At 40.6% G+C, this 23702-nt stretch overlaps 1 protein-coding gene across 1 annotated transcript in view; it reads left to right on the top strand.

Annotated features, from left to right (window-relative positions):
* The first annotated feature begins 1020 nt into the window (after positions 1 to 1020).
* Positions 1021 to 23702, top strand: part of LOC132256563 (hemicentin-1) — a 44368-nt gene continuing 21686 nt past the window's right edge. The window contains exons 1-5 of the mRNA XM_059753057.1: positions 1021 to 2345; positions 19907 to 20048; positions 23057 to 23203; positions 23281 to 23342; positions 23500 to 23613. Coding sequence (XP_059609040.1) covers positions 2186 to 2345; positions 19907 to 20048; positions 23057 to 23203; positions 23281 to 23342; positions 23500 to 23613 — 625 coding nt within the window. The 5' untranslated portion in view covers positions 1021 to 2185. The remainder of the gene's footprint in view (positions 2346 to 19906; positions 20049 to 23056; positions 23204 to 23280; positions 23343 to 23499; positions 23614 to 23702) is intronic.

The raw sequence follows: 23702 nt of genomic DNA, 5'->3' as shown, positions 1-23702 counted from the left end.
TTATTTGACAGATTTTCGTAAAGTAGGTAAATATATTTCCTATAAAGGCGAATAACTAAATATTTAATGTGCTGTTTATGAGTGTCTTTAATAGAATAGTCACCAGACGTTTCAGTAAACACAGAAATAAACGACTTTTTGTCTATTTCTATCATTTAAATAATGTTTATGTAGATTTTCTCTGAATTTCTGCAAACTCAGGATTTGGTTGTGTAAATAAAAAGACTTTATAATAGATTTATTGAGAAGTAGTTTTGCATCTAAAGAAGATAATTCATGGAATTAGTGGCAAAACAAACTTCCAGATAACTTAAGTTATCACAAAATATGGGAGAGATAGTTTACTTTGCTTACTGTGAATGTTTAGAGTTAAAGTTTCAGGTATAAATTGCGTCTCTAAATGAATTGAAAACGCTTTCGGGAATAGATATCACATGTTAGTCAATGAAATTTCATTAAGGAACGAAAGTAACTAAAAGTTTCGCTAAAATTTTAGCTCAATATTGAAAGCAATTCTCAACTTTTATTGCAAATACAGAAACTTGATATTAGTTTCATTAGAAACTTCACATGAAAGGTTTCATGTAAAAACCCCAAAAGTGTTTCAATTTAACGTCAATCGAGCGCTCAAAGTTAGAAGTTTATAAATCCAGAAGGTAAATTTTCGATCCAGATAATATTCAGTAAGATTCTTCATTTTCTCTTGCTCTTCCCTAATATTTTCGGCTGTTTAACTTTAAAATCTCAAATCCCACCTTATGGAAAAGGGTCAATTGAGTGCCCGAAAAGAGATAAACGGCAGCAGGTTTTTTGTCATAATCTCTCAGGCTCTTGAATCTTTGACCTTGTCTCCCTGCCATGCTTCACTTCCCCTCGCGCACGCACTCGGTTTAGAACACGTTTCCCCTGCGCGCTCTCTCTCTCTCGCTCTTCTGATGGCTCTCTTCGGCGGGGCGATGAGGAGAACTCCGGCTGCAGACTTGCCACATTGGCCGCGTCTTCCGCTTTAGTACTCGCTCAGCCGTCGGTCGTGGTGGATGCGTGGTAGTGATCGGCAAGCGTTTGAGGACCTAAGGAGAGGATCTCTGTCTCAAGAGTCGCCACTCGTCAGCGACGAAGGAGTTCTTTGTGCGCGCAAAGTCGTTGGCAATTCTGTTTGAAATTGTGCTCCGGCGTGAAAAAAAAAGAGTGCAGGCGGGCAGGACGTCATCAATCAGTGCGATATTATGGTGATTTATTCAATTTTTCAACCACCCCCAAGTGTCACACTCGTCGAGGGCTTGACCCATGAATTAATGCAGGAATTAATTTCACAGAAAACCCATTTCGCCGAATATGTTGAATAAAAACTCTGTGCGCCAGTCGTGAAAGAATAATATTTTCCCGGAAAAGCCTCGAGTGTGTGGATTTGTTGTGTGTGTGTGTGTGGATTTTTTGGGGGGACGTTTTTTTGTGCGAACACAGCAGCCCCCCTTTTGAGAGCTCCCAAGGAGAGAGAATCCATCGATCATAATTTAATGGTTCCCAGAGACCGCATGAAGATTCTATAAATATCCTTGGGATCTCACGCTGAAATTGACGTTGCTCCTTGCCAGGATACAATAGCGCGAATACCCTCAGGTGTTCCATTCCACTTCCGATTCTGCTCAATTTCCTCAAGTGTGTGCGTGTGTGTGCGTGGATTTCTTTCGCTCACTCTCTGGGGTGGAGTCGCAATGCGAAATTGATTGTTGATTCAGTGATGAAATTGTTGGAGTGAATTTTTCAATTCCACCCCCTCGCTGGAAAACATGGTGTTAGCAATTAGTGAGGGTGTGTGCGTGGTCAGGCTCTGGGTCAGAGGATGTGAATAGACCCACCCGGCTGTATTGTGCCAGAGTGGTGAGCTCTGTGCGCCCCCAGGAAGGACTGTCGGGGGTGAGTGGATCCCAGGAGGATCGCAAGCGAGCTTGTGTGCTCTCGGGTTGTCTCCACGATTCCCAGAGTGGTCGTGATAGTGCCACAAGAAGTGAAAGCCAAAGGATCTCTCTGCAAAAATATATAAAAAGGGACACCCCCAACCCCGAGTCACTTGGAGGAAAGATCTGCCAGAAACGCGCGCGTGAAGGGCCTGGAAAATTTATTACATGTGCTAAAAAGGGAATAAGAAGGGCAACACACCACAAAAAAAAAGAAGAAGAAAGTGATGGAGCGGTCATCTTGTGATATATGGAATTCAGTGAGAAGCAAACAGAATGACTCTCTGTGGATTATTTACACCCTTTTTTGGATAATATGCTCAATCTCCCATTGGAGTAGTTCCAGTGCCGCAACATCCGTGTCACCCATCGTATCAGATGAAAATGGTGAGCTTTTCTTCCCTTTTTTTTCCCTCTTTCCAAATAAAAATGCGCCATACTGTGTCGAAAAAAAAAATTGCCAAATTCACCCTAAGCGGAAAAAAGCGCTATCATCACGTGAGTGAATTTTATTTAATTTCCCCTTCCTCCCCCCGGTGGGCTTTTCCAGGTGGTGAGACTTACCCCAGCGGCAAATGCGAGAACATATATATATATATACTTTTGCATGCTTGAAAATGTAGAGTGAAAAACCCCCACGTGATTTCCAATTGTTCTGCTGGTGTGTTAGACTCTTTTTTGTTGTCCAATTGTGATTCCAATTCGCGCACTTCTGCCATGAGGTTTCACCCATAAAAGTGTCATTAAGGGCTTAATGCAAAAGCGCAAATTAAACCCCAAACATTCGCCACGCGTTGTTGAGTTTGCAATTGTTGGCGAAATGAGGAAAATATGTAGTATAGAATGTGATTTTGACCTTTGAACGCATTGTTTTCAATATAAAATATACTTTAATAGAACAATTATACATGATTAAAAGCCTCAAAGCTTTCAATGAAATTAATTTATTCTTTTTTGAAAATCTTAATTTGTCACATTCGCTTGTGTTTTTTGGTTTTTCGATGGGAAAAGCGACAATTGCGGTCAAACTTTCCGACTGTCTATACATTTCAGAAATTGTTTTCTCCGCTATTCTAAAGATTCTCCCATCCCACTTCTGACACCAGTGCTCCATGAAGATTTCTTGGGAGTCTTTAAAGAGCTTTCCCGCTTCTTCGGCAACTTTAACAATCCCCAATGTGGCGAATGCTGTGCAGTTGCAACTGCTGCACTCGAAGCTCTTCTGCCATCCACTTCAGCATGTGCTTCACATGGATTTTATGCTTCTTTTTTTTTCTGCCACAACCCGTGCACTCCTTGAACGGCACTGATGGTGAACAATTGAGGTGTGAGTGACGGAGGAATGGACCGTGTGTCATTCAATCTGGGCGTTGGAGAGCATTAAAAAGGTTTGCGAGTGGATTCCATTGTGCCATTCTCAATTCTTCCTGCGAGATTTTTTAACACATTCGAAATAATGGCCGCGTGTGTAATAGAATCATGGGGTGCATTGATGGGCTTCAGGAGCTGTCAGCATTCTCTGCCTCGGCATGACACGCGGATTGTGGAGATTCTCACCCTTGTGAGCGTGAATTGTGTGTGTTGAATTCCGTATGCAATAATATGGAGAAACAATTGGTTGAGACAATGAGCGGAAGAGAGGCTCAGGAGGGGGTTGGAAACTTTGGGTTGAGAAAGCCCAAAGAGAGAGGGAGAGAGAAATTGATGAGGATCAACAATACGATGGAAACCCATATAATTTTGGGACAATTTACCCATCCTTTCTCCGCATCATCTCATTCGCATTGTGTCACTCTCGTCAATTAGGGGTTGAATTTGATTTCAAGAGACTTTCCCCGAGTCCTCTCTTTTTCCTCCTTGTTGACAGATTTTCCACAGCCTCACCCAACACTCGGTGCTGATGGAAAACTCTCTGGGTCATCAATTGGATTTAGTCCAGTCGAGCACACAACTCACAAATGGTTAATTACTGGATATGCAGACATGCGGGAATTTTTTTCTCCGTCTCTTCACAAGTGAAAATCATCAATTGCAGAACCCCAAAAATCCACCACCAAACTGGATTAAATTGTGGCAATCGATAATCATATTTGTGGGAAATAATTCTGACAATGAAATTCTTCTGATAAACAACCAGAAATAGCAGAAATTCAATTGGAAGGAGAATTTCAGTCCGCCTACCTCAAGAAATTGGACAGAATGCTGACTTTGTGAAGTCGAATGTCACGCAATTGAGCGCGGTCATTCTTCAAGCTTCTTTAATCATCAATTTTTGTCAATGAACCACAATTGAAGGCTCTTCAAAGCTCACGCACTTGTAACACATTCTCAGACCATCAGAAACTCCATATTCAGTGTTGTGTGGAATGAAGGACTTTACAAACACTCCAGAGCTATTCAATATCGATTATCTTCACACTTTAATCCTGTTCTCGTTTGTAAAACCTTTCAGTTTGCCTGTGGAATTCTCAATTTCTAATTATTTCCTTATATTCCTGTAATTAGTTCTCCGTTGTGCACAAAGTTGCTAAATCATCCTTCCGATGTTTACACTGCAAAACTTTTAATTACAACTTCAGCTCTTCAGTTCATTATATGTTTCTCCACTTCACATTACATGATGTTTCAATGGGAAACTTTGCAATTGATTGATGTACAAATTCCTGCCAATTTTCATTGCACTTTAAATTGATATTCATATGTGTTGAGATTAATTATCACATTTCCAGCATACTTTGAAGCTTTTCCACGAAATTCATTGGGCGTTGTTATTATAAGACATTTAATTGTACCAAAAACTTTTCTCACTCCTCCTCTCAAGATTGTCTGCTAAATTTGCAGCAAAACCAGAAAGTTCTGCGGATGAAATTTTCCTGGCAAAATCTTCCAAATCATAATTAATTCATAACATGTCATTTAATTTCGTATCTCATTTGAATATCCTGAAAATATTTGGAGCAAAAATGTTCCTCTCTGGTTCTTTAATTAGGCTCTCACACTGTGAGCTTTTTTCCCATGTATTAGGGGGGAAAAATTTTCCCCCGGAGCTTTCCGCTGAGCTTCAATTGAAAGACACTGTGTAAATTAATTACAAGCATATCGCAGCGGGAAATCTGCGAAAACAGAGCCACAATTGACCATTAGCACGAGATTATTCTGCTGACACTGGAATTTCAGCGGATATTTGCCATTCCTGCGAACCCTCGATTTTCCTTAGCAATTCTCTTCTGTAGTTGTGAAAGAATAGAGCAAATTTAGCCACTGTGTTTCAATCAATTTAACCCTATTCCATGATTGAGTCGAAATTCAGCATATTTTACAGCTGAAAATGTCATTTTTTTCAATGCAATTTAATTGAATTATCTGCTTAATTCAAAGGAGTATTACAATCCTTTAATAGGATACAAAATATATCCTTTGAATGCCAATGAAACACACCGTGAATAATGTATGTTGTGCAACTTTTTAATTACTGCAGAAGCACTTTCAGTGGAAAATCATTGAAATTGAATTTCTCCTGTTTCATTATATCGCAACTTTGTTGCACCATAAGTACTGCAGAGCACTTCATTCCTAATTGCATTGGCGGAAAAGAAGCGCGCGCCCAAAAAGTTTTTCCTAATGAGCAACAAACATTTCCTCGAAAAGTTCCGTCGAGGCGCAAAGGCGCTATATTTATCCATAGCAGAGAGTCTCATGTGTTAATCAATAAATAGTGGGTGTGGGTGAATCATTTATCAAAATGAAGCCTCTTTCATCCCCCACGCGAAGCTCGATGGTGGGATTTTGGCGGTTGTTCTCATCAAACTCCCTTGGAATAAATTCACCATATTGATTCCACATGGAGAAATCCTCATTGACACACTCAATGCTTCTGCGAAATCCAATTTTGAGAGTCTCATTCAGTCTCAAAGAGATATTTAATTCATCTAATATTTCCCAGAAGACCTTTTTTTCTATCTATGCCAATATGAATCCTGTTGAGCTCTATTTTCCTCTTGGCGCCCCATTTCAGTCCTTTGATATTGGAATGAAGAGGGGTGAAAAAAAAATCCCATGTAATAAGTTCTGTGTGATTTCCACTCTTTTTACTCTCTCTCTCTCTCTCTCTCTCCTTTTTCCCTCTGATCCTGATCCTGAAACTCTGTATATTGGCAATATTCTGTGTCGCCAACATTACTTAATGCAATTCCACGGAGAAATCGCATTTCCTTAAGACTCCAGCGCGCTGGGCGAAAGGAAGTCCGTTGGCAGCTAATTGAGTATGCGCTGCTCCTTTTCTATTATTCCTCAATAGGTTTGTGTCGAGTAATGTGTAAACAATTGTCACTGACATTTCACCACTCCTCGTGGAGCGCCCTTGACAAAATTCCATTGAACATCTCGATGCTTTTTCAACTCTTTATGATTTTAATTTTCCTGTTTTAATTTTCCATCTTCTGTTTTGACGCTCCCTCGTGAGTGTGAGTGTGTTTTTTGCCGTTCGGATGCTCTCGAGAGCCACTTGAAACTTGCGCGTGCTTCCAGCAATATTTGCCGATGGTAAACATTAATTATGTTGCCGCTCGGCCACGCATCCGATGAATAATGCTTGGAATATTGTTGCCGCCGTGGCGAAAAAAAAAGGCGCACAGTGGCCATTAGATGGAATTTGAGAGATTCGCGAAAATTCCACTGCAAACATCATCTTGGATGGAACTTTCTCCCGCACATCGGCAGCCCATTTAGGGGATTAGAGAGTGTCTCTCTGTGTCTCTTCTGGGATGCTCCCTTGGGAAGTTATGGCGCAATGGCAAAGTTTAGAGTATGGATTACAGACATGAGTGATGGTGAGTTTTGGCTCTTTGTGACTCCTTCAGCCAATCCAATTACACAAAATGTCAATTTAAGTTCATCCCCTCGCCAAAGTATCGGGGCAAACTTTTGAGAATTGCTGAAACTTGAGGATTTTATTATTGAAGAAACACCAATTGTTGAGAGTACAGCAAACAGTGCGCTAAATTAGTTTGAAAATCGAAATTGCTCATCAAATATAAATGGTCGCATATAATTCGTGACTTGGAGAGTTGCACAGCAAAAGCATGACCATGAATTTTAATCTCATTCTTGCACAACAATGAAAATCCACAAATCCAAATGACTAACCTCCGTCCCTCTTTGCTCTATATGTATATTGATTTGAATTTTCGCGGTTGTGGGGGAAAAAAATACAAAGAATTGAACCCACTCAATGCCTTCTCAATCTCCATAAAATCGCCCTCGTAAACCGCAAGCGTTTTTTTTCAAATGCTGAATTTTCCTCAGCAGGTTCTTGAGCAATGGATTGTGGAAGATCGGTATCGGAGGAGAAGCTTGAAAGGGACTTTTTTGCATTAGATAGGATATTAGTGGTGTGAAAATGGATTTTCAGTGCTGGCAGAAAGGGGATTTTCCTCTCTTTCACCCGCACTTGAAACACTCCTTCGGCAATCAATTATTCCTTGGCGTGGGTCTGAGTTTGGGTGGGTGATAAATTTCCTCTCTTTTCTTCTGGAATTTCCGCCTCTTGGCGGCATGATCGAGACGATTTCCCCAAAAGCGACACACACACAAGTTACATTTCTATGTATCAAACTCACTGGCTCATGATGCAAATATTCTTGTTGATTTGAGGCATTTGAGGAGTAATTGATTAGTGAGGCGTGAAATAGTATTAAATTCATAACATTAAACATCAAGTTAAACATGGTGGCAATTGTTAACTTCCACTTAAAGCAATTCCTGTTGAAGGTATATGAGAACATGTTGAGGGCTCAATTGACAGCATTCTATACTCAATTACAGGGTTAATGCAATGTGAAGTGAATTGAATTATTGCAAGCAATCCAATAGACGCAATTTACATTTAATATCTATGAATTATCCCTCATCCAAGATACCATCGAATTGCCTTATCATATTAGGGAAACATCGTGCTCTTCCTTCTGTCAATTACAATAAACAAGAAAATTTATTGCTTGTCTCGAAAATCCCTTGGAAGAGACCTTTCTCCACCCACACACGAGCGACTGCCAAAGTGGCCGAATGACTCTGTAAGTCCGGGTCACAAGTCGCCCATTTCCACCCAGCGTAAGGAGCGGACAATAAACTTTCAGCATTCTTTCAATTCCGGGCTTCTCTCCATTTTAGTCGATGGGCAACAAATTAAGCTTGAAACTAATGCGAATCGATGGGATTCAAAATCCAATTTATTCGCACACTTACATTATGTTCAACTCAATGGCCAATGCATCTCCATTGAGACTGAATTATGCTGCAAAAGCACTCTTGAAGCACTGCCTCGAATGGCGGTGGAAATGTTCAAAGGAAAAACTCCATTCATGCCACAGCCATTGCCAGTGTCATTATTTCCAAAAGGCGTTCAGTTTGGATGTCAAACTTATGTTGCAGCATGATTTGATTTTCATGTTACACACATCGAAGCCTTTCTTACGGATTTGTTGATGAAAAAGTTTTCTCTGAATTTCATTCCATAGATTTCGTTGTATTTTTCTTTTGGAAATTTCGTCTCAGAAAGCTAAGGAGAAATGCTTTCCTCTCTCGTCAGCAAACTTCTTTGAAGCCACAAAAACATATAAAGTTTGACCATAAATACTGCTTAGTGCTTTTTAACCCTAAAACTGCAGCTAATAAAGTTCATGACTCCAATCGAAAGAGATTTCACTTAATTTTCCTTGAGCCTCTATTACTTTGACAGCAATAATGCAAGGAGAAATTTAATGCTCCTTTTCGACAAGTGAATTCAAAGTTATAAAAAAATTCAAAAATCGCCATTTTCAGCAGAACGAATTGAAAATTTTAGTGTTAATGTCGCAGCGAAATTTGTCAAATTTACCTCAAAACACCTTCCAATCGTTTATTAAAAGGCTATAATATTGTTGTGTAATAATTATTTTGAGAATGTTTCAGTTCATTTTGTTGGTATTTATTGCAATTTTTGACTAAAATGTGGCAAAGTTAATAGAAAAACTCAAAATATTTTGAAAAAAAATCGAAAATATGACAAATATTACTGAAAATTCATTCAAAATCTAAAACATTTTACAAAAATATTGTAAAACTGCATTTAGTATGTTTATTAAAAAGCCATTTTATGCGTTTGACTACAATTTGAGACGATTTTCTTAGGAAAAAAATTAACACAAATTATAGTTCTCAAACTTTTTATAATATAACGTCAATATAGAATAAAGTCAGGCATTTTTTGGGGGTGTTTTAAGCGACAAGGTCAGTCGAAGGACATTCGCATAGATATTAGCAATTCCCAGCCAGCGTGGAAGCAATATGCTCGCCATTGGCACGATGGGGGTTCCCCGGCGGACACTCCATCAAGTGGGTGAGGCACACATTTAATGCTCCACACTGGAGAGCTCATGAGTGTGGCACGAGTACCTGTGCCTTGGAGAGCTAAATAAGAGCTGAGCAAATAATAAAATTCAACCCTCGCCGTAAAATAAATAAACCATTCAGCAATTGAGGTAATTGCAGATTAAATGCCGCTTAGCGATTACAACAGTCACTATTTGCCCGCGGTGTTTTTACTCCCTTCAAAGGCACAAATGATTAGGGATGAATCCCGGGGTGCAAAACGGCAGCTTTCTCATCCATCCCCCCACTGTGTCACTTGATGAGACGCTCATCATCGTCCCGCTGCGAGTGAAGACGATGGGCGTTGCGCGCTGTGAAGGTTTTTCGGTTGATTTTTCGTGCAGCAAAATCGATTGGGAATATCCATAAATATAAATTGCGTTTATCTCCCCCTCACTTCTCTGGGGCCTTACATATGAAATTTATGGTCGGCCAATGCTGGGCGGGGGGTGGGAAACTGCCGTGAGTACTTCACGTGATTCCGACCTTGCGCGCACCATCGGAATGTCGCCTTGTGGGCGCGCAGAGGCCCTCGAAGCCCTTTCCAAGGGGCAGATATTATGGTGTACAGCTTTGTGGAAGTGTTGGGAAGTGAAAGTGGTGAAATATTTGGATTATTTGCACAGAAAAAGCTTCAATTAGTTCCTTCAAACTAAAATCTAAAAATTTGCGAACTTGAACCTTTTAATACGGAAAAAATGTTATGAAAACGATGGGAAATTCCTTTAGAGGCTTTCAGAAGTGTCTGAAGTATTGCATTTAAGGCATATTATCTCCTCCTTGGAGTCCATTCTTTTACGCAATTCAGCATCACGAGCTGCAAAGAGGGACGCCGGGAAATTGAGCTGTGCTGGAGAGCATGACTTGCAGCATCAAACCACACTTTCATCCCCCCGCCCCCCACGAAGGGGTGTGTAATTTATCGCCGCCCATGTGCCGAAAGTGTGTCATAACTCCACTGCCGATTTATTGCACCAAGATGTTACTCAACAGAATGGCCTTGTTAAGATCCCAGCAGACTTTATCAACGCCAAGAGAGAGCGAGAGTGTGTAAAAGCATGACTGATAAGTCTTGAGTACATAACCAGAGCTCATTTTGCACATTTTGCTTATCCCGAAATTGTTCATCATGTTGCGTGGAAGCTAAAGAGTCGCTTATGCGGACTTACTGATTCTTTTTCTCCATTTCCTCCCCCTTCTTTTGGGACAACTCTATTGTTATTATAAACTATCATTCCGCCCTTAAACCCGAAATCAATGACCTGGCTCAGGTCCTCTCAATATGTGCTCACGATGCCTCTTGAATTGGGGTTATTCAACCGCAAATTACGGATAATTTTGCAGCACCTTGAGAAGAGTTTCTCCAACAATACATTATGTAAATGTTATCTGGGAGAGATAACCTGCTCATTTGGGAGGCCCTCCGAGGCTATTCTTAGTACTTGTTTGCTGGGTTGTGTAATGTAAAACCATGAAATACCTCGGCGCACGGTAAGATATGGGACTGAGGTGGTGATGAAGGGTAAATACAACCCCTGTGTAGGCCAATTCCTTCAACCGCACACACAGGCTCACCTCCATGGGTGAACCATCAAAGCCATCAAACATGACGCTGCTCACCATTACTCATGGCAGTTCTGAGCCCCCCGTTCATTATATGCACATTCATGGGCGAAGGTGTGGTCGTGGGCACTTGAGGCGGGAAAATAGGTCTCCCGGGGTGTTGCCTCTGAAGATGTAGGTCGACTGTGTTCACGGTGGAGTGCATAAATTGATGTCCTGCAATGTGACGATAAAGAATAAAGGGTGGCCTGGTTGCATCGCAAAACACCACCTCTGTGAAATTTTCCGCGAGAGAATTTCACTTTAATTTATAGTTTCACCTGTTTGTTCGTCACCCACACCGCGTATATATATAGTTTATTACTGTTTGCTGGTATAAAATTGAAATATTAGTCATATTTCAATGTTTGCCAAAGTACCAGGCAAAGGGTGGCGAGGGTGGGGAGTGAACACACCTTGTGGATTAAACGAATTAACTATTCTCCTCTACAATGCGCCATCGCTGGAATAAATTCCATGAAGAATTTCCACCCCTTCGTGAAATCGTGAGAAATAAAGTTTTTTTTTATTAGTGCCGTAAACATGACAAATCCAACTCTCTCAAATGGACTGTTTTTCTCTCACTGAAACACATTTACTCTCTCTCTCTCGTCTATCGCGGGCAAATAAAGTGTATTTCCGTAGACATGTAGCAAATTGCGCACTCTGCTGTGGAGCTTTTCCACGGCAGTTATCTCAAACACCCCTTTTGTCTCGTCAAGAGTTGTATTGGAAAGTCTCAAGTTGCGGGATATCTTTATTTTTAATCTCTCGTGCGATTGTTTGTCGGAATATAAATGCGTTAAAGAGGTATTTTTCATTATGGCGCTGTGCTTTTTCCTTGTTGCTTTCGACAGAATGGGAAAAAGCTTCGGTAAAAACACTCTTTGTGGACTATTTAAAGCTATATGTTGAGCTGTTATTTGCTAAAATACTTATGCCTTTTTGTTAAGTCTGAATGAAATGAGAACAAACACAGAACTTGAAGATTTTGCAGCATAATGCATAAGAGTTTTTCATAAATCCTGATGACAAACTGTAAACATGTTCTATTGAAAGCTATTCGTTGTTGAGCTTTAACTCAAGTTGCCCAATAACACTCACCGTGAGCCTAAGAACTGCTTTCTCGCCGTACATAATAAATGCGTTCTCGCCCACTTTCAACACCCTCGCGAAACCACGTACTGAGATTGAAAAATTAGTTAAACTGCCTCAATGGAATGCACAATGACTCCGCAAAGGCGCGCCTTCGATTGATCTTAAGCCCCCAAAGAAGAAAAAAAAATCGCTCCTGAAAGTGTTTCACATTTATCTCAGCGCCACCCCCGAAAAAAAAAGAAATTCCACCCGTCAATTCATTCGATTTCCATCAGGGAGTGTTTTTCACCATTGAAAAGAGTCCCTTGTGCGTTATTTTCTCCTCCGCATCGCCTTAAGCTTTTTTCTTCTTTTGCCCTGCGCCTCTCGATTTTCCTTATTTATTCGCCTCACAAATTTATTACTTCAAGTCCTCATGAGCCGCACAGGAAGAAAGGAACGATGAATGTGCGGAGAATATTGTAAGATCAGTAAACAAAAATTTATTTTTACTCCATGTTTTGCACTGGGTTTTCTATCTTCGTCATCTTTGCTGTACAGCAATTTGGTTTTGTCTTTCGAGCCAACATTTTGCCATGCGGCGCAACATGAGAAAATGAATGGAGAATCGACAAAGATGGGAAAGATGAAGAAATTGTCCTTTTTATTGGAACAGATAAATGCCTATAAGTGTATATAGCGGCTATATTTCATGATAAATGATCTGCTCCAGAGGAAAATTATGACATTAAAGAAATTTAAGAGCGCATGGTATCTTTTAAATGCTCACCCCCTCGGAATTCACGTCACGTCGGTGAATTTTATTGCTGTGCGGCTGTTTTGGGATACACTTTAATTATTGCCAATGACTGCCGAAATGTTCCTGCGGTGGATTTTCGGCCTAAATACACGAGTTCTCCGGGTCAGGCGTCAGGGATGTTTCGGCAAAGGGTGCGGGCGAGAGGGTAATTAATTGCGACCATAGGAGTATTCCGGCCAATTTGATCCATTGAATTCAATGGTCACGGGTAAAATCTAATTACGCGAAATGAAGCCATGGCGAGACTCTGTAATTAGCTAACATTGCACTTTTATAAATAATTTTGCTCATTCAGCGCTAATTAAAATGTGCATTTTGCTTATGGATATGAATAAATCGGCATTCACTGGGTGTTTCCAGTGACAATTATATCCGTGTAATAAAACATTTTCGCTTGATTGAATGGACAAAACCACATGAAATTAATGTACTCGAAATCGGCGACTCTATCGAAAGCTATGAAAAGTCAAAATCGCCATTTATCAGCAGAGCAACTTGAAAATTTAGCGTGAATTGTAACTCAAACATCCGCTGATGGTTTGATAAAATATTTCGGCTGATTTTATTGGTATTTATTGGAATATTGACTGAAATATTACAAAGTGTCTAAAAGTCAATTTTAAATAGATTTTGACTACATTTTCTCCAAACAAGCTGTAAAAAATAATTTCTTTTATTGCTTTTCATTAATTTCTTCATAGTTTTGTATTGAAGAAATTTAAAATATGTGATTTTTTTCATTTTGAGTCCTTTAGAAACAAATATTTGAGGAAAATCTGGGAAATCTGAATTTCGGTTGGTTATCAAAGAAGAGTTTTTGCAAAATACTTCAGTTAAAGATCAGTTTTCTTAAAAAATAGTGAACGGCGTGAATTATAAAAGGTTTATTTTTCATTGTTTACGCAGAAGCTCAAGAAAATTTTGAAGACTCGTGAATTTTTGTTTAATAAATCCGATTTTTATCAAATCTCCTTTTCACAGTTTTCGATTCACCCGTCGAAATACAACTCAGTGTTAAGCCAAACTTCGTTGGCTTTTAGGTGGTTTATTTTTATTAGTTCCATTAAAATACAAACATTGAAAAATCATGAAAGCTCATCATGACTGAATTGACGACTTGTGACTTTCCAACAATATATCTACCCCTTGATTGCGTTTATTTTTAGCACAGGAACTATTAGCTTGAAGTGTGACAAATTGTCGAAATTTTCAACTCTTCCAGCATCAATAAATTTCACACTTTCTTCGACGTGCAACACATGTGAGCGTCGCTAGAGAATTTGTTACACTTTCCAGCACATCTCGTGAGGACGGAAAAGTTGTATTTAATTACATTTTCATTAACATTTCCATACAATAAAATTCCTGATGAATTTCAACTTTTCCCAACACGCTGATAATCGACAACTCGAGGGAGTTGTTGTCACACACGCTTAAGCATTGCAAGGTGGGAGGGGGTAGAAAAACATAGAAATAACACCGCATTTGCATGTCCATTATCTAAATTAGAAGATTTCGTAATTAGATTATGAAATTGAGATTGCCGCGTGTGCGCTAGTTGTGCGATTTGAAGCACGGCAAGTGGGGATGAAAAGGGGATGATAAACTATGAGAGATATTGACTCTGGTGTTGTGAATTTTAGTGCATGACGCTTGACTTTGACACGCTTGACAGTGGAGTGGGCGGGGCATCGCGGTGGGTGTGGCCCAAATAACCAATAAATGCCTATATCCATTGCCTTTGCCACTTGCGCGCCCCTCATTTGAGGAAAAAGCACCGCAAAAGGGAAATTCTTCCACACCACATGGTGAAAATTGCTATTGCCGCCAATTCACATCGGCATGACACACAAATACAGTGACATATGGTTAGAATTAAATTCTAATTACATATGCTACAGAGCTGCCACCCACAAAAACACACGTGATGAATTCAACACCCACCTTCGATCGATGCGCTGGAGAGAATCTCACTCTCCAAGCGCGCCGTTTCGTGCTCATTTCCTTTCCAAATGTGCTCACGATTTTTTTTTTATATTTATTCTAATTTGTCTCCGATAGCAGAGGTAGAAAAAGAAATCATTCACGTCCATTTAACACGCATCGTGTGTGTTTGAACAGCGCCGAGAAAATATGAGACCTCAAGTGCTGTACAAAGGCGAGAGTGTCAGGGAAATTCTCCTGAATTGCCTTTATCAATGATTGAGGGCCTCGTGGCGTTGTAAATTGATTGCCGCATATTGAGGAGTCTCAAGCCAGAAGAGACCTTCTGGGATTAAGAAGTCAAGGAAGTGCGGGGAACAGAAAAAAAGTGACCGCAAACAGTGAAGTTTGGTCGCAGAGAAGAAGCAGAAAAAAAACTGAGAAGATTAATAACCTTTCACCCGAGGAGATAATTTGAGAAGTTGTGAACTCAAATCAACCTATGATAATTAATAACTATTTGGTGTAATTGTTTCCACCATCAGTCTCACTTTAATGATCACAATTAGAGGGATATTCTGTGCCTTGGGGTTTAACTATTTGACCATTTCAGCATAATTGCGTGTTTCTTTATCTCATCATTTTCATCGCCACGGCGCGACTTAATGACTTTTCAAGGGAATTACGCGGTCGTCTTAGTGTCTTAAAATGCCATTTTCCCACCACATCGAACGGAAATCAATTCAATTCCACATTTGAGCGACTTCTTCTTGCCCTGTTATTAAAGCCTGTCGCGAGTGATTTACGAAGGATCCCCAGAAACGAATTATACGATATAGACAACTTTGGGCGGAGATACAAAGTGTATTCATCCGAGATGATTTCAATAAATCTAATCCATCAGTTCCTGGACAGACGTCAGTGGCCTCGACATTCCCTCCAAGTCAAAACAGCTCAAGCAGCTCAATAATTTAATATTAAAACTTGGACAACACCCAGGAAAAAAACAGAACTTCCAAATATACGAGCGCAAAAGTGGCTTTTTATGTTCTTTCGCTGCGATGATGAGTTTTTTTTTTCTTCTTCTTCTCCAACCCCCAATCAATTATGGCTCTTAAAAATCCTCTGAGACTTGTGGTAGAAAATTCCTTGAGGTTTTTTCGCGTGTGGTTTGGGGAAAAATGCAAAATCCGACGAGTTATGAAAATTTTCCATCTTCCACATCCTGATGGTGTAATCCGGCGTCATATGGAAGATGTGAAGAGTCAGATTTATTCCTTAGTCAAAAACCCCAAAAGAGGAATGAGATTCTTAAACGGGAAAGCACTCGAAATTCCGTACATTTCTTCGTGATTCTCCAAGGACTCGGGCAAGTCTCGCAACCCTTGAAAGCCGACAGAACACCCATCGACGGGGAGACTCACGAAATCTGCTGCCGAGGGGTCAATAGCACGTGAATTGCGATTCGAGCTCGATTGGCATTTAATTCACTATTTTCAACTTCTCTTTGGCTGACAAATTGCAATTTAAGCATAAGAATTGAGCTTCGAAGAGACATTGTCAGCTTCACTGCTTTATTTGCATCTTATAATTAATGTTTAAGAGGAAATTACTTGTCACAGAACGTGAATTATTATACGGTTTAAGGCAGATCAAGCTAATTCAGGCTAAAGCTCGATAATTTCTTCTTCTCTTCAGTATATGTAATTGCACTGAAATCACATCTTTTGCTACACTTTCTTAGGCTAATCTTCACTTGTTCACTTTTTAAAGTCACCACAAAGAATATCGCATCGTTTTGAATGCTATATCGAGGAAATAATGAGGACAGAAGCAAAATAATCTTATCTCTATCAGTTGACTTTCTTGAGAATGTGCATCTGTTGCTCTCTAATGATATACAATCAACTTTGTGTTTATTTGGACTTGAGCAAAACCAACAACGCCTTGGCACAGGGTTAAGACGCAGATTAGGCACTTCCACCTCATAATTACTCAAACCCCAACAGTCAACAAGGCAACTGGAGAACAACTCGAGTGGAACTCAAACCCTCTGGCACAGTCAATCAATGAGGGGGTGACGCGAGGGTGACACTTGAATTTCAATGAGCGCCTCGTTAGAGTGAGTTATTGTCCCCTCGGCATGGAAAAATGGCGTGTGAGTTATTGGCAACTTGTGCCTCTCTGGGGAAAATTTCATATTCAAGTGCGTCAGGATCACGTAAGTGTAATTATTCCACGAGATCGAGGACTGGAAGGCACACCCTCTCGACGCACTTGTCGGTTTCTCTTGTTTGTCAGCCACAAGTTGATTGGGGGATTATTTGCATACTAACTGCGCGCCTGAGGGTGAAATGCTCTGGATCTCACATGGATTTAGTCCGTACTCAAACACCTGACGCTCCTTGTCAAAGGCACAGAGAGGACTTCTGTCTGCACCTCAAGCGGCATTTTGGAACTTTGACAAATTGCAAGTATTCATGGAAATTTCATCTCTTTAGTGTGTTTGACAAATTCCGCGAAATTCTTTGCGCGAGAAAGACCAGGAATTCCGTGTAGTTGTATTGTTGTGTTCATTGGATGATTGATTGGATGTTTCTGCTGCGAGAGGCACTAAAAGTGTGTCCTTGGAGGGAAATTCTGATACCTTAGGAAGTGACACGTTGTACTCAATTTCCGTACAAATATTTGTCCTGTTTCTCCAACCATTAAACCACCGAACGAGTCGACTAATGATAGGTTTCCTATGGCATAAAATATTTATGAACATTCAAGTCATTGTCTATAGACGTAGAATATGCGGCTGGTTCTGAAGGTGATTCCTCATAGGCGTGCAGAATAGGCGAAGGAGACAACCGAAAAAAAAGAGAGAGAGAGAAAGGACCAAAAGGAATGATTGCGAGGAGAGGGCAATAAAAAAGAAATTTGCCTTCTTTAATTTCAACACTGAATGGCGGGCGCACACATGAAAAAGACAATCTTTTCTTCTCACTGTTATTCGGATTTTCCTCCTAATTTGCCTTTTTATTTTCCCATCGCGCGCGCAGAATGGTGTGTGAAAGAAGGGGAACCTTAAATAAATTTATTATCTTGTAGGGATTTTCCACTGGCTTATTTTTTTTTTGTTGATGTCGCAGCATTAAAATTTTCCCTTCGTCGCGCGTGGAAAGTCATTTGCCATCGCATAACAACTCTATTGGGGACAAAAACAAATCCAAAAAGGGGGAGAGAGAGAGGCATTCGACACACACCTCACCAACAAATTAAATCTCCCGCCCGGTGCCAAAAATAAAACCCCTCCTCGTGGGCTCTTCTTCCCTGTGAGTAATCCACCTTTGTGGGTGCGACTTTGGCTTGTTGATTTAATAATAAATTAAGAGACACCGATAAATTCGAGAGCGCGTCGTGCTAAAAGAGTCAGCAACCATTTCAAACCTCAGACATCACCTAAACATCATTGAGCGTCAGTGGGAGAGGATATTTATTGGAAATTCCATGCTCTTCTTCGCCTGATCGCATGACGAGGCGAACCAAGGGGGAGATAATACAGTCAGAAGTGGTGTACAGCTTAGAAGAAGTACTTAAGCGGCGGAAGTGTTCATAAGCTTACAATATGCTAATAGTTAAGCACTAGCTTTGGATTTCCTTCGACTTGTCCGCTGGAAACAATCACAGAAATGCTTTTATAGGTTATGTAACGAATCAAGAACAGATTTAATGAAAATAGCTCGCAATCTAGTGCATTAATTCTTTTTTTCAAGTCCCCAAGATTGCCAATAATTTGTTGAATTGAGAATTTTCATGCAATAAACATTGCTATTCTGAATCTTTGGTGTCCATAAACACATGCAAAATGTGCTAATGTCGTTCATAACCTCAAAAATAATGATTGAAACTTGAAAAATGTTGGTTTAGAAATCTCCCTGGACGATTTTCACTGTTAATTCGCAATTTTGAGTTCATTTGCATATCATAACTGATGATTTTGCAATCTGAAATAGTCTAAAAACTTCAAGTTTTAGAAGTGTCAGGCAAATTTGGAAGTGTTTTGAAGTGTTGTACAGATTTAAGACATATTATCTCCGCCTTGAGGCGAACAGAGCGCGGCTCGACGGTGGTTTTTTTCTGGGGGTGAGAAGGAATTTATTGGAATAAAAATAACAAGAGCGATTTCATCCTCCTCAGCCGTCATCGATGACACTTCGAAGGGTCTCTCGGGTATTAGAGGAAGGAATGCTGAGAGGGACAGAGGAAAGGCCTTAGGGATTGTTGACAGTGAATTTCTGGGCGTGGGAAAGAGATTACGCGCAACCAATTTCAACTGCGACTTGTAATTCCAACACCTTTATTTTTAGCCAAAAACGAGCAACACAGAAATCACTTCTTCACTGAGTATTAATTTATCTCCCACAAGTCGCGCGCTCCAAAGACACACCCTGAAGACCACCTGGTCAGTTTTGGGCTAATAAATCCCCGCCGAACAACCATCCGTGGTAAGCAAAAGGATAAAGGTTTGCCCACGAAGGCAATCAGACTATCTAAGACTACAATCTCAGGCCACAGATGCTGAACAAATGAAGCAATTGAAATGATTTTTATGTGCAGCAATTGGAAAGCCAGAGTCTGAAGTATCTTATCGAGAATCCATCTCACTCGAGAGACTCCTCAAAGGCCACTTGAGCATGGAGAAATGGCTGAGAGACGGAAGAGATGGAATAATAGGGTTGTCCAGGGGTGGATAAGGCAGCAGAAAGTGGTGTACAGCTTCAGTAAACGTGCAGAATAGTTTTAAGATTTATATGATAAAAGTATATTTGAAGTAGTGTTTTATCACAATATATTCTATAATGAATCGACAGTTTTGTGCCAAATTGAAGAAGAGTATTTTGACTTGTGCATTGGCGATGTACAAATTCCAACCACATGGACTCCCCTTGGCGTTGCCTCTCAAAGGCATTAACAATCTCACCGCCGCAGTTTTTTGCCCAACCACCCCAATAGCGCATCAATTATCCCCCGTGGCTTTCCTTTCACTTCACATGCACTCACGGACATTCAAATTTAATTGCTGCACTCTTTTGTGGCTCACGGACATTCTTCTGCTTCTTCTCCTTTGCAGGACCACTTTCGGAGGTGCAAACAGCTGTGGGACTGGAGGCGTCGATGCCTTGCGAGCTGGTGCCCATCTCGGTGTCCATGATGACGGATAAGGTGCAACTTGTCATCTGGTACAAAGAGGGGAACATCAAGCCCATTTACACGTAAGTTCCAACAAGGAGCATTAGATAAACAACACCGGCATCTGGCGAAGACACAATCGACCCATAATTGCTCAATTGAATGGCGTTTATTGTGGGGGAAATTGAGGTGTCTGCGGTGTAATGAAGCATTTCAAATTCCTTGATCATTACACTTTCTTACAGAACGTTCAAAAAAAATCCCCTGATGATTTTGTTGAGTTTTTTTCGGCGATTCTTTGCACAGAAAGAACGTCTTCTGACGGTCGTTTTACTCATAGAGGACAATTAACAATAAAAAGAGCGGATATCAAGAGGGTAAAGGAATTGTTTTCGAGAAATGCTCTCTATCAAGGGGCAGATATTATGGTCTTGAAGCAGTGTACAGCTTTGCGGAAGTGTTTGGGAATTGAAAGTGGTGAAATATTTGGAACATTTGCATTGCAAAAGTATCTTTTGCAGCAAATTTATCCATTTTTAAAATTATTTTGTTTAGAAAAATCAATTTTATTGCTTTTCTAGTTTATGTGATTGATGTAAGACAAATTTTGGTGATCAAAACTTGATTTGATCAGAATTATTCAAAGCATTTTCAGAAGGCAAAACTGCGTGAGAAACAGTTGAAAGAGTAGAGAAAGCGATGGAAAATGCCTTTAAAGACCTTAAAGAAGTGGTGTACAGATTTGAGACATATTACCTCCTCCTTGTTCTTTGTGCAATTGAGGAAGCTCAATCCAGCATGCACTCAGAAGACAGCCTTTCACGTCAATTCCGCTATTCTAACGATTTCCGTGGCACCAAAATTGAAAAGCAGCGCAACTTAATGGTTTTCTTGTCCATTGTAGTCGATCGCATGGAACAATTATCCCATAACCGCCCGCATTGAGTTCTATTTGTCATATTGTTAATGCACTTGAGCAGATGGCAATGGCTTCAATGCCATGTCCAATGTTCCTCCGCGATCTCTTGACATTCCTTCCCTCAACTGGCGAGTCAATTAAATTCTCGGGCATCAACATTTCTCTGGCAATAAAATCTCCCCTCAATTCACATGTCTAATTTGTCACTGATTAAATGTCCTTCAATTACATCGTCATATTTTGGGGGTGTCACGAGCAGTAGAAGAAAATCCCCGCACATTTGGCCAATTTCCTCCGTGGCAATCTTCCCCAATATTGTATATTTTTTTTCGCTTTCCTTTGAAACACTCACCCCCCAACACTTCTTCACCCACTTCTCCCTCTCTCTCTCTTTCTCTGGCTCTCGTCTCTCGCACGAATCGTGGGAAGAAAGTCACATCGTCATCACTTTATTTGATATCTCACTTCTCGCCTCGCGCGCCACCCGAAAACACTCTCTTGCGCCCATGAATATCACTCGATAAGGCTCAAATGCAGATAAATATTTGTTCTCAAATGGGTTTAAAACTTCTCACTTCACTTGCACAAGAAGTTTATGGTGTATCGAAATTTGTTTTATTGAATTACACTCCGCGCGCGCTTGTTCTGCGCCTCTCTCGACTCCTTCTCGCTTGTTTGATCTCATTTCCACCAGACATGCAAATAAGGTGGTGCAGAAGAGAAGCCTCGGTCGAGGGAGAGACGATTGAGATGAAAATTGTACACCACGACTGTACAATTAATTATAGGAATTGTTAGAATTACAGCAAAGATTTCATTGCTAACATTTCTAGTCGATATCTTTGAAAAGACACACTCTCAAGTACTTTCCAAGCCTTCTCTGCTCAATCGTTCAGCATTTCTTGTCGTAGCATCTTTCCCTTGATCTGTGCTTCGGGTGCTTGACATCCTCAAGAGTCCACGAGACACCCTGTGAGTCCTCTTTTTAACCACTCTGAAATTGTGACGGGAAAAATGTCAATATTTTCACTTCTTCCGTCGCCTCGCTCTCAATGACAAGAAGAGGGTACAAATTTACGTATCTTCCCCCGTTCATGTTTATCTTCTGACATCCTGTTGATGATAAGGAGGGTTCTTGGCTGCCTGAGAATTTATACGATTGATTTAAACCATCGATATCGATGGCACTTCAGCACTGAACTGCGTCCAATCGACGAACAAACATTGTGCACATTGTCGACATGACCATTTTGAGGAATGTTCGATTGAATTTCCCAGATAAATCCACATGGACAAATTTTACATTTCAATATGTCATCCACAGCCAGAGTGCTAATTACTATGTATTTCAATGCGATTGACCCAGTAATATTGATTAAAACGCCATTAATTGAATGACATTTCAAAATTAGCCATCGATTCTGAGTGCATAAATATAAATGAAGCAATTTATTCACCCTCTGGACAATATCGGACAGAATAACCACTGATTGCACGTAAAATGTGTAAACATTTGTTGTTATTTTGGCGCCACAACTTTAAAAACTAACTTCAAACCAATAAATTCTCAAGGTCTGCAATGTGCAAAGTTTTATTAGAAAGGAAACAACAGTGAGTTGAGCAAACTACCAGTGTTTGTTGGGTTATTAAACATAAATTTGCACCGCACAATTTTCCTTAACCAGGAATTTATCATAATAGCAAATAAGCAACACTCAAACTCTCTCTCTATACATAGTTATAAATTTTCACCAGCAATTCTTGTTTAATTTACTAAGCGCCTGTGTTCAAAAGCACAACTTTGAGTAGTGCCAAGGGGGAGATAATATGGGTAAAATCCACAATTTCCGTGGGAGAATCACAGATATTTCCAGAACTTTGGCAGTGCTTGAAAGATGTGTTTTCCTCAATTTTCTCTCCTTTTTCGGAATTGTAGACATTTTCCAATGCGCCCAAAGTATCATAACCTCAAATTCAGGAGTCTTTGATCCAAAAGTATTTTCATACTAAATTGAGAAGCAGCAAAACACACATATACGTCAGATAGAAATTTTAATATGGACTTTTGAAATTATGGATGAACAGGAAGAGCTGAAGCGCAGGGCAAAAGCTCTGATGATTGCAAAACGAATATTGCATCGCATTATTGATTGCGGTTGATTCTGTTTGCAGATTCGATGCTCGCATGAGACCACTGCACCAGGGCATCCACTGGGCGGACGAGCTGGTGCTGAAGTCCAAGGCTCACTTCCACTACGAGTCAAATCCTCCGGCGCTGCGCCTGAGGAATGTGAAGCGCGAAGACGCCGGATTGTACAGGTAATCATCGCTTGCATTGGCATCGAAGACCACTGTGTGTAATTAACTCCTCTTTTTCACCTTCCGCACGCACACAGATGTCGAGTGGATTTTCACAAGTCGCCCACGAGAAATTCCCGCATCAACTTGACCGTCTTGGGTAAGTGTTTTCCCATTGCCGCTCTGCACATTCGCAATTATCGTGTCAGGTTTGCTGCTCTCTCACTGGACCAAAGCTCCTCTCTCTGGCCCATAATTATCACTGGGGCGCTTGAGTTTCTCGCAGCGCGGCACTGAAGTGTGTCCTTTCATTTCAGTGCCACCGACTCACCTCACCGTCCTCGATGACCTGGGAGCTGCGGTTGCCGACCACACGATTGGACCCTACCGAGAACAGGCCACAATCAACATCACCTGTCTGTCAAGCGGTGGTGAGTGCAGGGCGCGTCCTCGCAGCCTCTCAGCATGCGAGCAGAGCTGACGAGTCCCTAGATAAGAGCGATTACAGACTTGCTGATGA

Source organism: Phlebotomus argentipes, unplaced genomic scaffold (assembly GCF_947086385.1).
Source record: "Phlebotomus argentipes unplaced genomic scaffold, Phlebotomus argentipes genome assembly contig_5, whole genome shotgun sequence".
Lineage (NCBI taxonomy): Eukaryota > Metazoa > Arthropoda > Insecta > Diptera > Psychodidae > Phlebotomus > Phlebotomus argentipes.
Note: the sequence above shows the minus strand (reverse complement) of the source record. Positions and strands in the feature narration are given on the sequence as shown.